This window comes from Mobula hypostoma, chromosome 12 (assembly GCF_963921235.1).
Source record: "Mobula hypostoma chromosome 12, sMobHyp1.1, whole genome shotgun sequence".
Lineage (NCBI taxonomy): Eukaryota > Metazoa > Chordata > Chondrichthyes > Myliobatiformes > Myliobatidae > Mobula > Mobula hypostoma.
This window is the reverse complement of record NC_086108.1, coordinates 23,750,487-23,765,137: the sequence shown is the minus strand read 5'-3', so window position 1 is coordinate 23,765,137 and position 14,651 is coordinate 23,750,487. Positions and strand designations below refer to the sequence as shown.

General features: G+C 40.8%; 1 protein-coding gene across 1 annotated transcript in view; it reads left to right on the top strand.

Annotated features, from left to right (window-relative positions):
- Window positions 1–14,651, top strand: part of astn1 (astrotactin 1) — a 2,838,691-nt gene that overhangs the window by 2,642,544 nt on the left and 181,496 nt on the right. The window contains exon 18 of the mRNA XM_063063753.1: window positions 2,174–2,307. Coding sequence (XP_062919823.1) covers window positions 2,174–2,307 — 134 coding nt within the window. The remainder of the gene's footprint in view (window positions 1–2,173; window positions 2,308–14,651) is intronic.

Sequence of the window (14,651 nt, the reverse complement as noted above, 5' to 3'; positions counted from 1 at the left end):
CTTATTGACATTTTTCTTGGAGGTAGATGAACAAAACTGGAGACAGTACTCCAGATTAGGCCTCACCAATGTCTTGTACAATTTCAGCATAACATCCCAACTCCTGTATGTCGACTATACTCTTTTCCTAGGTGCTACCAGGCCTGCTGAGTTCCTCCAGCATTTGTGTTCCAGTACTCAATACACTGATTTATGAAGGCTATATGCCAAAAGCTTTCTTTATGACCCTATCTAGCTGTGACGCCACTTTCAAGGAATTATAGACCTGTATTCCCAGATCCACTTGTTCTTCTGCTCTCCTCAGTGCCCTACCATCCACCGTGTAAGACCTACCTTGGTTGGTCCCCGGTCTGCTTTAAATTCCATTTGCCATTTTTCAGATCACTTCACAGCTGGTTTATTATCAAAGTACTTATATGTCACCATACACAGCCCTGAGGCGTATTTTCTTGCAGGCATACACAGTAAATCCAAGAAACACAAGAGAATCAATGAAAGACTGCACCCAACAGGACAGACAAACAATCAGTGTGCAAAAGCAACAACTGGTGTAGATATAATAATAATAAGTAAATGAGCAATAAATGTTAGGAATATGAGATCAAGAGTCCTTGAAAGTGAGTCTATAGGTTCTGGGAACAGGTCAATGATGGGGCAAGTTAAGTTATCCCCTCTGGTTCAAAAGCCTAATAGTTGAGGGATAATAACTGTTCCTGAACTTGGTGGTGTGAGCTCTGAGGGTCTTATATATTATTCCTGATGGCAGCAACAAGAAGAGAGCATGACCTCTGTGGTGGGGGTCCTTGATGATGAATGCTGCTTTCCTATGATGGCTTTTTTTGTAGATGCACTCAATGATAAGGAAATATTTAGCCATGATGGACTGGGCCACTACTTATTATAGGATTTTCCGTTCAAGGATGTTGATGTTTCCATACCAGGCCATGACACAACCAGTCAATATATTCTCCACCACACATCTATTGGTTTATCAAAGCTTTAGATGACATACCAAATTTTCGCAAACTTCTAAGGAAGTAGTGGCACTGGCATGATTTCTTCATAATTGTACTTACATGCTGGACCCAGGGCAAATCCTCTGAAATGATAACACCAAGGAATTTAAAGTTGCTGACTCTCTTCACCTCTGATTCCCCCAATGAGGACTGGCTCATGGACCTCTGGTTTCCTTCTCCTGAAGTCAATAATCAGCTCCTAAGTCTTACTGACATTGTATGAGATGTTGTTGTGGCACCATTCATCCAGATTTTCAATCTTCCTCTCATATGCTGATCTGTCACCACCGTTGATTTGGCCTATGACAGTGGTGTTGTCAGCAAATTTAAATATTGCATTGGAGCTGTGCTTAGCCTCATCATAAGTATAAAGTGTGGAGGAGATGTTGTGGCCAATCTGCAAATGAGGAAATCAAGGATCCAGTTGCACAAGGAATTATTGCGACCAAGGTCTAGGAGCTTATTGATTAGTTTTGAGGGGATGATGTATCAAAAGCCAAGCAGTAATTAATAAAGAGCATCCTGATGTATGCATCTTAGTAATTCAGATGTTCCAGGGTTGAATGAAAAGCCAATGAAGTGGCATCTGCTGTGGACCTGTTGTGAAGTTAGGCAAAGTGGAGTGCATCCAAGTAACTTCTCAGGCAGGAGTTGATATGTTTCATCACCAAGTTCTCCAAGTACTTCATCACAGTGGACGTAAGTACTACTGGATGACAGTCATTGAGGCAGGTTCCAGCATTCTTCTTGCACACCAGTATAATTGAAGCCTGCTCTGAACCAAGTGGGTACCTCAGATTGTCGAAACAAGATATTGGTGAACACCCATGCTTTTAAGGTGGGGGGAGGGGCAAGTTAAAGTTGATGTGAGTGGCAGGTTTTTTTTACTGAGAGAGTGGTAGGTGCCAGGAATAAGTTACCAAGGATAGTAGTGAAAGTAGGTAGTTTGGTGGCATTTAAGAAGGTTTTAGATGGATGCATGGATATGAACGGAATGGAGAATATGAATGATACATAGGAGGAATGCATTTAGTATAAATTGGCATTAAGATCAGCATTACGTTGTGTGCTAAATAGCCTGTCCAATGCTGTACTATTCTAAGTTCTGTTTATGGACCATGCACTGCACAGTGTCTAACATGATCTTATCCTCTTAGGCAATCTTTGAAGCAATGTTGAGCCTACTCTGGTGCTCAGGAGGCGGTGATGTCATTGATGACTGGTGTAGATGTGACTCTACAACCTTCAGTGTTGATGGCCTACCAAACTGTGCTCCTCTGCCTCAGCCGACGTGAGTATCTATTCTTTAATAGCTTTTATGTGAAGTTTGTGCACATTCCAATAGTTTCCTGTGTTTAATTCACTTTATTAAATGTGCAATGTAAACTGTAGTCTTATGCTAAAGTGTAAAGCAAGGAAGATGGGCGTCTCTTTACAAGTTAGTGCCATGGAGCTGATTTGCAACCACTTAAGGGAGGCGATGTGGGAGCGATCAGGGGCCGGTGTAGGCACACTAGAATCCGTACCGGGGTTGGGAGCCCCTCGTCGGTGCTGTTCTCCATGTTTGCTTGGTGGAAGAACAAGTGGGATCAGGACAACTTTCCAACAATCTACAGGCTATGCCACTCAGGGACCAGGGCTTTATTATTTATTTCTTATCCTTAATTCTGCTATCATAACCAGAAGGGTTGTTTGTGCTATGTGCAGTGTGCTGTGTGCTGTTGGGAGATTGTTTTGCACCTTTGGCCCAAGAGGAACACAGAATCCTTTAACTATATTCTTGTATGATTGAATCATAATTAAACTTTGAACTGAACCAAACTGCAGTTATGGAAGAAATATTAATTATTTACTTGTATTAGAGACAACTAGAACGGAACACTGCAGTTCTGCTGATACTAACTTCCTGTACTTAATATAGCAACAATCAGGATTTAGTTAGTGTTACACCAGCATCTGGCAATTTATAATGCATGCCAGTGGTGCAGGGGACTAAAACTGATGATGTGGTGCTTTAGATGAGTGCCCTGGTGAGTTGGAGAACATGCAGACCCAAAGCCTTGCTCAGCGTGTTCTGAAAGCCCAAGGAATTAGAGCAGCTGGTTTAACTCTTTGGCAGCACTGAAGGAGCAGGGGTGGGGTGGGGCTGGTTGTGCATGAGTCAGAGCAGTGTCAGGACAGTTGCAGTCCCAGAGAAGGTGGGAAAGTGCAGAGACTCAGAAGACAGGAGGGCATTAAATGCAGCTCAGCAACACAAGGAGAGCTAGAAGAGTAAGCAGTGAGAGGAAGGGAAAGGGATGGTGTGTTGACAACAATGAAAACAAGACTTAGGTGTATGGGGAATTACTCGTGTTACTCTTGTTATCAAAACAATGTCTCAAAATATATGGAAAACAGCACCTGTTGGTAAAGAGGCACCAAGTGCCTATGAGGAAGAAAGAGAATTTTGAAAAGTTCAAAATTTTTTGGAATGAAATTTTGGAGAATAGGATCATGGCGGCCATAGGTTTTCTCACTAATTGTGAAATTGGTTTTGACAATTGCACAAAAGATGAGAGTCGGAGGTGTGTGGGGAGAGATAGAGCATTGCAAAAAGGTGGGAAAGTAGGGCTATAAACAATATGCTGGATGAACTCAGTTGGAGAATTGGAAGCAGGATGAGGTGAAATTGGTCAAATGCTTTATTATTGTCACATGTATCAAGGCATAATAATTCTTTTGCATGCCGTTCATACAGATCATACAAGGGTAAGCAATAACAGAACTCAGATTAAGTTGCTAAATGATTTAATGCAGTGGTGAAGAACTCAGGATTGAGGTATTGTGAATGTAAAGTTCAAGTAGACCAGGACCAGAATGATACAGGAAAAAGATGTGGAAAGGTTGGAACTGATGCTGGACAGGGCGCTGACTGGTTATGGGAAGCAAGTTCCGGGAAGAACTCAAGCTAATACAGGGAGGTTTATTGACTGAAATGAAAACACTGCCAAATATTTATCATATAATTTATGTAGTTTATTTCTCTGATTTTGCCTACAAGGTTTCCCTCATTAAGTCTTCCTTAATTTGATGGCTATAACACAGGGGTTCCCAACCCTCCATGAACCCCAGGTTGGGATCCCTTGCTATAACAGATTTCATTTAGCTTGTCTGCGCCCAATTCTGATGAATGAACATTCAAATGAGCACAAGCATCTAAGGGGATTTGTTCAAATTGATGACTAGCTTCAACAAAAAAATAAACAGAGTTATTTGAATCTGCTTACTCCTGGCCTTGGGGGTATTTATTGACATCGTGTTCAATTGGGGAGTTCATAACTTACAAAAATATATCTAATCAAGCCAATTAACTTCAGCAAACAATGGGAACAAGTAAAGAATTACTACATGGGAATTTATTTCTAGTTTCACATTGTATTAGCAAGCCACTATTTTCAGTTTAGCCAACCTTAGCAACTATTTAAAGTAATATTATGTACTAGCACTTTTCTGGTGTTTATTAAATTTGTTTGGACATTAAAGGCTACCTTAAGGATACGGCAATGTTATTCTTTTGCTTGAAGAAATCAAGGAGGGTACACATGGATAAAATCCAGTGAAACGAACTTAAGAAGATACTTTTTTTGTGCTCAGTGCACAGACTAGCTCTTCATTTACTTAGATGTATGGATAAATAAAAGTATTTGTTTGGGGACATAGGGAGCTGGGACCTAGTTGTAGCTAAGGCATAAAGCTAAGCCAAAAAATGTCTTAAAATAAAGCTAAGATGAAGCAGAAATACTGAAGAGAATGTAGAAGTGATCTAGGAGAGGACGAACTAGGGAAACTGAAACATACCTTCAGCATTGGATAGAAGGAGAAATCCCATTGAGTGGCGTGGATAACAGAGAGGTAAATGACCCTTTCATAGGTAACTGAACCAGTGACAATGACAGTCCGACAGTCCAGTGGACAACAAATTAGGAAGGGGTACCTTTCCCACAGAAAAATGAAGGATAAGATGACTTTGAAATTATAATGCAATTTACTGGGGATGGAGTGTTTGGAAAATGTCATCGTGTGTCAGGGAGTACAAATAGAAAACTTATAAGAAAATGTGTATTTAGTCAAGGCTGTGACAAGGAAGTGGGATTTTCTATCACATGGATTGGTAGAGACAAGTAAAGTGTGTGCACACTGGTGGACACTGTAATGTCCCCTCCTTCAGCCCCTCCCCCAGTGATTAACCTTTCTCTCCTGCACCCTCCTCCCCTGCTGACAGTGATGAACCATGCCTGGTAATGTCCCACTGACGTACAACCAACGGCCAGGTGAATGATTACATTCAAATTAACTGAGGTGATGACATCAGAAGCACTCTTTCTTGCTCAAGGGTTGTCCAGCTCTCAAGTAGTTTGGTCATAAGATGGATGCCTGAACACTAAGAATTTTCCCCACTTCCAGGATCAACATACCTGACAGTGTACATCTGTGACAGTTTTATCTCTTGAGCAGGGTTATTGTATTGCCTGGTATTTTAACAGTAATGATCTCTGGAAGATTGCATTTCAATATTTTATGTACTTTCCAGTTATGTGACTGTATTAATCACACTAAGTGCTACGAGTCGATCTGTAATGGCTTCTTCTGATTTATGGACTGACAGTAATTGAAACGAAAGCAGTACCACAAAGTCATTTTGTTCCACTAATATCAGCTCAGTGCAATCTTGGAACCACTTAATATTTCTTTGTTGAAATAATAATGACCACTCAAACGAAGACTATTCAGAAAAGAATATGATTGTTTTGTTCATCTGCTAACATGGCCTGAAATTTGAGGGTAAATTGACATTACCCACAAACTAAATGGTCTAATCAAACATTAGAGAGCGTTTAGATTTGTTGATACTTTTGAGGCCAGTCTTCTTTTCTGCCCTCTAAATTCTAACTCATTCTGACCAATCATTAAGGGTTTCAACCCAAAATGTCCACCCCTCCATTTATCTTCGTAGTTGCTGCAGTACTGTGCAAAAATCTTAGGCACACACAGACATATAAATATAACTGAGTTGCCCAAGACGTTTGCACAGTACTGTATCTGGCCTAGTGAATTCCTCCAGTGCTTCCAGAATCTGTAGCACTTTTTGCCTCTATCCTTTGCTCCTTCTTCTGACTCCGCTGGAGGAGGATGCAATAAGGTAAACTAGAGATTGCTTGTTGGTGTTTTGAATGTATTCCTTCCAATCCTGGATGCTGCAAAATAGGTGGGAGTTACTTGAGCATACAGTATACTATGTGTTTCACGAAATCAGTCAATATGATGCATTGCACAGGTCTGACTGCACAACTGAGTAAATTCCTAGATTAAGTCTGCCATCACACCTGACGCAATTGTTATAATATTGAAAACATCCTTCGCTTATGAAGGTGCTGAAAGGAAAATTAGTTTGGAGTACAGGTTCAGTAAGAGGAACATGTAATAAGGAAATCGGGTCCAGACAAAGGCAGCTTCACCTGTCTGTTCCACTCAGGGAAAACCAAAGCACTAACCTTTACTAGGCTCACACATTACGCAAGATCTGTTGGACTATTACAATCACTTCAAACTTTAGAAGAAGAGAATAGAATGGGATTGAGAAGGGGTAGGGAAGAGTGAGGTGAGGAAGAGAAAATATAATGTATATTCCAATTCAACCATTTCAAAACGACTTTTAAAATTAATGTTATCATTGTATGGACCTCCTGGGTATCTGTACATCCCATTGAGAACATCGGAATTATGGACACCATGCGTAAGAACAAGCACCCATAGTATTGAATCCAAACGTCTGGCATATGAACATCCATTTATCTATGAAAAGATGAATTGGTTTCCTCTCTCCCTCCAATTTTAGTAATTGTTATTTCATATCAGTCCTATGTGGCTTTGCTGCCATGTGTTTTGATACTGTGTAGGAGTGGTTATGACATCAAATAATTTTTGTGTATTTTTTAACTTATGGAAGGAATCGACTTTTGGGCATTGCTAGAAATAGAACACATTTGTTAACTGGGGTTTGTATAGAAATGTAAATCAGTACCAATGATGCTTAACAGAACAAAAATCTCTGGGGTTAAATATGAATTGAATACACGTGGAAAGATTAGAAAATAATGGGTTAAAAAGTTTCAGAAATATATCTTTGCTTCAATTACTCAAAGTTTATTTATTATCAAATGAGTTTGCTTTCTTGATTTGATTTTTCTTTAATGTGTGTCTGTGTCAGGGTGCATATCTGTACGGAAATGTATCACTATCTTGAATAGTGGTGACTGATTTCGAAACTACAATTGTACCAAGTGCATCATCAGATGGGGGAGAAGTATTTAAATTAATTAATATATATTTTGCTAGTGTCAACTATTGTTTCAGAAAAACAGGCAATCCATTCCTTTTTGACATAACGAAACACATGCAATGCAAAAAAAAGCATCTGTCCCACTGTTATAAGACATTTGAAAAGACCTCTTAGACAATAAAGATAAACTCTTGATTTACCTTCATATTTATTAACTTGCACACACTTTGTCTAACACTATACATGTATTCTGCATTCCCCCCCATCCTCCCTCCCCCCCCCGCCCCACTCACTTTGGTACTACCTCAGTGTACTTAGATATGGAATGTTCCGCCTGGGTGGGTGGCATGCGAACAAAATCTTTTCACTGTGTCTCAGTACAAGTGACAAAAATAAACCAATCATTTATAAAACAAAACCAGGACAATTTGACCTTTCAAAAATGCCATTTCTGTGACTGAAATTTCATTGGAAGGGACTTAAGATTTGAACCCAGGTCTCTTCATCCATTTATACTTTTCATATTATTTTATTAAATATTTTATCTCATTTGTTACTCTTCCAAAATGTTAACACCTTATATCCATCCAAAATAATGACCATTATCTACCTGACAAAGGGTCTCGGCCTGAAACGTCGACTGCACCTCTTCCTAGAGATGCTGCCTGGCCTGCTGCGTTCACCAGCAACTTTTATGTGTGTTACCATTATCTACCTTTCCTTAAGGCTATTCCTGTCCTTAAGATGCCCTGTATATCTTCCTGCAAAAAATGCCAATTCTTGTATCATCAACAAATACAGTGGAGTCTGGTCCAACATCAAATTGTTTGTTACTCCAATGCAGTGCACATTTTGCCCAAATAAAAATCATAATCCTTGTGCAGGATTCCCTAAAGGATAATTTGCAGGTTGAATGTGTGGTGAGGAAGGCAAATGCAGTGTTAGCATTCGTTTCAAGTGGACTAGTGTATAAAAGCAAGGGTGTAATAGAAAACATGGAAACTACAGCACAATACAGGCCCTTCGGCCCACAAAGCTGTGCTGAACATGTCCCTACTTTAGAACTACCTAGACTTTACCCATAGTCCTCTATTTTCTAAGCTCCATGTAACCATCCAGGAGTCTCTTAAAAGGCCCTATCGTTTCCGCCTCCACCACTGCCACTGGCAGCCTATTCCACGCACTCACCACTCTCTGCGTAAAAAAACTTACTCCTGACATCTCCTCTGTACCTACTTCCAAGCACCTTAAAACTATGCCCTCTCATGCTAGCCATTTCAGCCCTGGGGAAAATCCTCTGACTATCCACACGATCAATGCCTCTCATTACCTTGTACACCTCTGTCAGGTCACCTCTCATCCTCTGTCGCTCCAAGGAGAAAAGGCCGAGTTCACTCAACCTATTCTCATAAGGCATGCCCCCCAATCCAGGCAACATCCTTGTAAATCTCCTCTGCACCCTTTCAATGGTTTACACGTCCTTCCTGTAGTGAGGTGACCGGAATTGAGCACAGTACTCCAAGTGGGGTCTGACCAGGGTCCTATATAGCTGCAACATAACCTCTCAGCTCTTAAAATCAATCCCACAATCGATGAAGGCCAATGCACCGTATGTCTACTTAACCACAGAGTCAACCTGTGTAGCAGCTTCAACTGTCCTATGGACTTGGACCCCAAGATCCCTCTGATCTTCCGCACTGACAAGAGTCTTACCATTAATACTATATTCTGCCATCATATTTGACCTACCAAAATGAACCACCTCACACTTATCTGGGTTGAACTCCATCTTCCACTTCTCAGCCCAGTTTTGCATCCTATCAGTGTCCCTTTGTAACATCTGACAGCCCTCCATACTATCCACAACTCCTCCAACCTTTGTGTCATCAGCAAACTTACTAACCCATCCCTCCACTTCTTCATCCATCTCATTTATAAAAATCACAAAGAGTAAGGGTCCCAGAACAGATCCCTGAGGCACACCACTGGTCACCGACTCACCAGCCTCTATGCAGAATATGACCCGTCTACAACCACTCTTTGCCTTCTGTGGGCAAGCCAGTTCTGGATCCACAAAGCAATGTCCCCTTGTATCCCATGCCTCCTTACTTTCTCAATAAACCTTGCATGGGGTACCTTATCAAATGCCTTGCTAATGTTGAGGCTTTATGAAGCACTGGTGAGGCTGCACTTGGAGTATTGTGAACAGTTTTGGGCCCCTTATCTTAGAAAGGATGTGCTGAAATTGGACAGGGTTCAAAGGAGTTTCATGAAAAATGATTCCAGGATTGAATGCTTGTGATATGAAGAGCATTTGATAGCTTTGGGCCTCTGTTCTTTAAAATTCAGAAGAATGAGAGGTGACCTAATTGAAACCGTCGAATGGTGTAAGGTCTAGATAGAGTAGATGTGGAGAGGATGTTTCCTATGATAGGAGGACCTAGGACCAGTGAACACAGCCTCAGAATAGATAGGGCATCCTTTTAGAATGGAGATGAGGAGGAATTTCTTAAGCCATAGAGTGGTGAACCTGTGGAATTTGTTGCCACAGGCAGCTGTGTAGGTCAAGTCTTTATGAATTCTTATAGATTCTTGATTGGTCAAGGCATGAAGGGATACTGGGAGAAACGAGGAGATTGGGGCTGAGAGGAAAATTGGATCAGCCGTGATGAAATAGTAGAGTAGACTCGATGGGCCAAATGGCTTAATTCAGCTCCTATATCTTATGGTCTTATAGTCTTATAACTGTCCTGGTGGGTTTTTAAAGACACCTTGCAAATTTATGCTCCTCATTAATAAGAAGAGATGTTGTTGCAAATTCCAAACAATACTAAAGGGCGACAATCATACCAGTGCCCAAGAAGATCAGGGTTTAACGACTTTCACCAAGTTGCATTCACATCAACTTTTATGAAGTACTTTGAGAGGCTGGTTATGGTCAGAATCAACCCCTGCCTAAGCAAGGACTGTTACCCACTGCAATCTGCCTATCACCGCGATGTTTACAGTGGATGCAATCTCATTGGCTCTCCACTCGTCCTTGGATAACCTGGATAATAGCAATGCCTATGTCAGGCTGCTATTTGTTGATTACAACTCAGCATTCAACACCACCATACTCTCAATACCAACCAACAAGCTCCAAAACCTGGGCCTCTCTACATCCCTCAGCAACCGGATCCTTGACTTCCTCATCAGGAGACCACAGTTAGTGCAAATCCGAAATAACCTCTCTTCCTCACTGACGATCAACACTGGTGCATCTCAAGGATGTGTGCTTAGCCTACTAACTAATCAGTACACTCACCATCCGTAAATTTGCTGATGACCCAACTATTTTTGGCAACATTTCAGACAGTGACGAGGAGATGTACAGGAGTGAGGTAGATTAGCAGTTGAGTGATGTCACAACAACAACCTTGCACTCAACATAACTAAGACCAAGGAATTGATTGTGGACTTCAGGAAGGGGAAGTTGAGGAAAGGATCAGCAGTGGAAAGCATAAGCATTTTCATGATCTTGGGTTTTAATATCTCTGAGGATCTACCCTAGGCCCAAAATATTGGTGTAATTACAAAGAAGGCACAGCAGCAGCTATATTTCATTAGGAGTTTGAGGAGACTTGATATGACAGGAAAGACTCTCGCTAATTTCTACAAATGTATCAAGGAGAGCAGTCTATCATGCTGCATCATCATCTGGTATGGAGGGGTGACTGCATGGGATTAGAAAAGCTGCAGGAAGATGTGAACATAGCCAGCACCATCATGGCACTAACCTCCCTAGCACTGAGGACATCTTCAAATGGCGGTACCTCAAAAAGACGGAATCCATTATTAAGGACTCACATTTCCCAGGACATGCCCTCTTCTCACCGCTACCTTCAAGGAGGAGGTTCAGGACCCTGAAGACACACACTCAATGTTTTAGGAACAGCTTCTTCCCTTTTGGACAATGAACCCATGCACACTACCTCAATTTTTAAATATATTTTATAATCTCTTTTTGCACAATTTACTATACTTAAATTATTTAAAAATATATTTCATATTGTAATGGTTAATTTTTAAAATTATTATATATTTCAATGCACTGCTGCCACAAAACAACAAATTTCATGATATATGCCAGTGATATTAAACCTATTTCTGATTCTGATCTGAAGACTAATTGAATAATACTTCTAAGGTGCCATGATGCTGGATGCTGGGATGATGGGATTAGAATGTAGATTTTTGGGTTGATAGTCCAGGCCTCTGGATTACTCATCAGAATATTAATTGTTCCACCACCAAGATACCACAGAGGCTGGGTGATCACTTATTCACTGCTAAACCATCCCAACAATGCAGTTCATTCCTGCCAATTTTAACATCCAAGAATAAAATATCAAGACTTGACCCTGGCTTGTACTAGTGATCAAATGCTTCGAAACATTTTGTTGCATTTCCTCACACTATAAAGCTCATGACAGTGGGATGGTAGCATACCAGTTAGCATAGCACTATTACTGCACGAGCGACTCAGGTTCAATTCTGTAAGGTGTTTGTATGTTCTCCCTATGGTCATATGGGTTTCCTCCAGGTGTTCCTGCTTCCTCCCATATTCCCAAGATGTATGGGTCAGTAGGTTAGTTGGTTAGATGGATGCAATGGTGTGGTGCAGGGTCACTGGGCTCAAAGGGCCTGTTACCATGCTATATCTCCAAATAAAATAACAGTTACCTAGGGAGAGACCTTATCTAATACCAACTTAAAATCTACATGCAGATTTTCTGTATTCCTTTTATCTACCTGTTTGTCACTTCAATGACATACCTTTCAGGCTGTCAGATATAATTGCTATTTTTAAAGAACCCATCCATCTTTAAAAGCTCACCAATTTATTCTTGCTTCTTGGATTCTCAGAGTAGGCCTAAATTCACTGAGATCTGTTGTTAATCTGATGCAAATTCCTCTCCTTCCCAAAATGGAAGTGCTATTTTCCCAATTCTCCTTTCTGTCATCTCAAGGAAAACTGGAAAACCCATGAAAAGCCTTTAGTGTATTTCCTCTTCCTTCAGTAGCCGGAGATGTTTTTCACCAGAGTTCAACATTTCCCAGCTTGTTTTTTTCAGTTTTCTGCACTATTTTTTCCCTGCAATTTCTCCTCCGAGCAAAAAACATTAACATTCTCATTTGCATTATTTTAAAATGTGGACACCAAAACAAAATCTTGTTACATAGAAATTTACAGAACATTACAGGCCCTTCAGCCCACAATGTTATACTGACCATGTAACCTACTCTGAAAACTGCCTAGAATTACCCTACTGCATAGCCCTCTATTTTTCTAAGCTCCATGTACTAGCTAAGAGGCTCTTAAAAGACCCTATTGTATCCGCCTCCACCACTGTCGCCAGCAGTACATTCCACACACCCAACACTCTCTGTCTGAAGAATTTACCCCTGACATCCCCTCTGTACCTTCTTCCAGGCACCTTAAAACTATGCCCTCATGTTAGCCATTTCAGCTCTTGGAAAAAGCTTCTGGCTATCCACACGATCAATGCCTCTTATCATCTTATACAACTCTATCATGTCACCCCCCCATCCTCCATCACTTCAAGGAGAAAAGGCAAGTTCACTCAATCTGTTTTCATAAGGCACCTTCTTCAGTCCAGGCAACATCCTTGTAGATCTCCTCTGCACTCTTTCTATAGTATCCACATCTTTCCTGTAATGAGGTAACCAGAACTGAACACAGTACTCCAAGTGCGGTCTGACCAAAGTCTTGTATAGCTGTAACATTATTACGCAGCTCTTGAACTCAGTCCCACGGTTGATGAATGCCAACACACCATACGCTTTCTTAACAACACTGTCAACTTGTGTAGCAGCTTTGAGTGTCCTATGGATATGGACCCCAAGATCTCTCTGATCCTCCACACTGCCAAAAGTCTTATTAGTAATACTATATTCTATCTTCATATTTGACCTACCAAAATTTCATACTTATCTGGGTTGAACTCCATCTGCCACTTCTCAGCCCAGTTCTGCATCCTACCGATGTCTCGCCGTAATCTTTGATAACCCTCCAGACTATCCACAACACCCCAACTTTTGTGTCATCAGCAAACTTACTAACCCACCCTTCTACTTCCTCATCCAAGTCATTTATAAAAATCGCAAATAGAAGGGGTCACAGAACAGATCCCTGTGGAACACCACTGGTCACTGACCTCCATGCAGAATACGAAACACCTACAACCACCATTTGCCTTTTGCAGGCAAGCCAATTCTGGGTCCACAAAGCAAGGTCTCCTTGGATCGCATGCTTCCTTACTTTGTGAAGGGACCTTGAATCGGGAACCTTATCAAATGCCTTATGAAATCCATATACACTACACCCACTGCTCTACCTTCATCATTGTCTTTTGTTACATCCTCAAAGAATTCAATCAGGCTTGTAAGGCACGAGCTGCCCTTCACAGAGCCATGCTGACTATCCCTAATCAGATTATGTCTCTCCAAATGCTCATAAATCCTGCCTCTCAGGATCTTCTCCAACAATTTGCCCACCACTTTACACCTCTATTATATCCTCAGTATAAGATTTCTTCCTTCAGCTCAAGTTCATTTTATTTTACTATTCTGTAACATCAAAATACGTAAAAAGGACCTTACTATTTTGTGTTATCTGTTACACTCATCACATTTCTGTTGCCTTTTTAAAATTTCTTCATTACTTTTTTCCCTAATCCTTGCAGTATTTTGTTTTACTCCCAAATAGTTTCAAAACTTTATAAATGTGTATATTTCAATACAGTCCTTCCTTTTTTAAAGACAAGAATATGCTATTTTTGATCCACCTCTTAACTGAAGGCTCCCAGTTACTTTTATTCTCACCTCATTTCCATCTTCTGTTACTGATCTAACATCCTTATCTTCTACACAAACAACAGGAATACTGCAGATGCTGGAAATTCAAGCAACATACATCAAGGTTGCTGGTGAACGCAGCAGGCCAAGCAGCATCTATAGGAAGAGGCGCAGTCGACGTTTCAGGATCTTCTAGATCATCATTATCTTTTTCTATTATCACATTGCCCACAAGGTCACTGTCATCATTTCTCAGTTCAGCTCTGACTCTCACGTCAGTTATTACTCTTGTTTTACCTCCCGCAGCTATTTAGAGCAAATCATGTTTCCAAGTTGGTTGAGAAAAACACTCACTTTAGCAGGCTGTTCAGGTCAGCAGTATCAATATATAAAGAGGGGGATGTGTTCACTAATTGGTCTTCACTAGTTAATAATATTGCTCTGATTTATGAGAT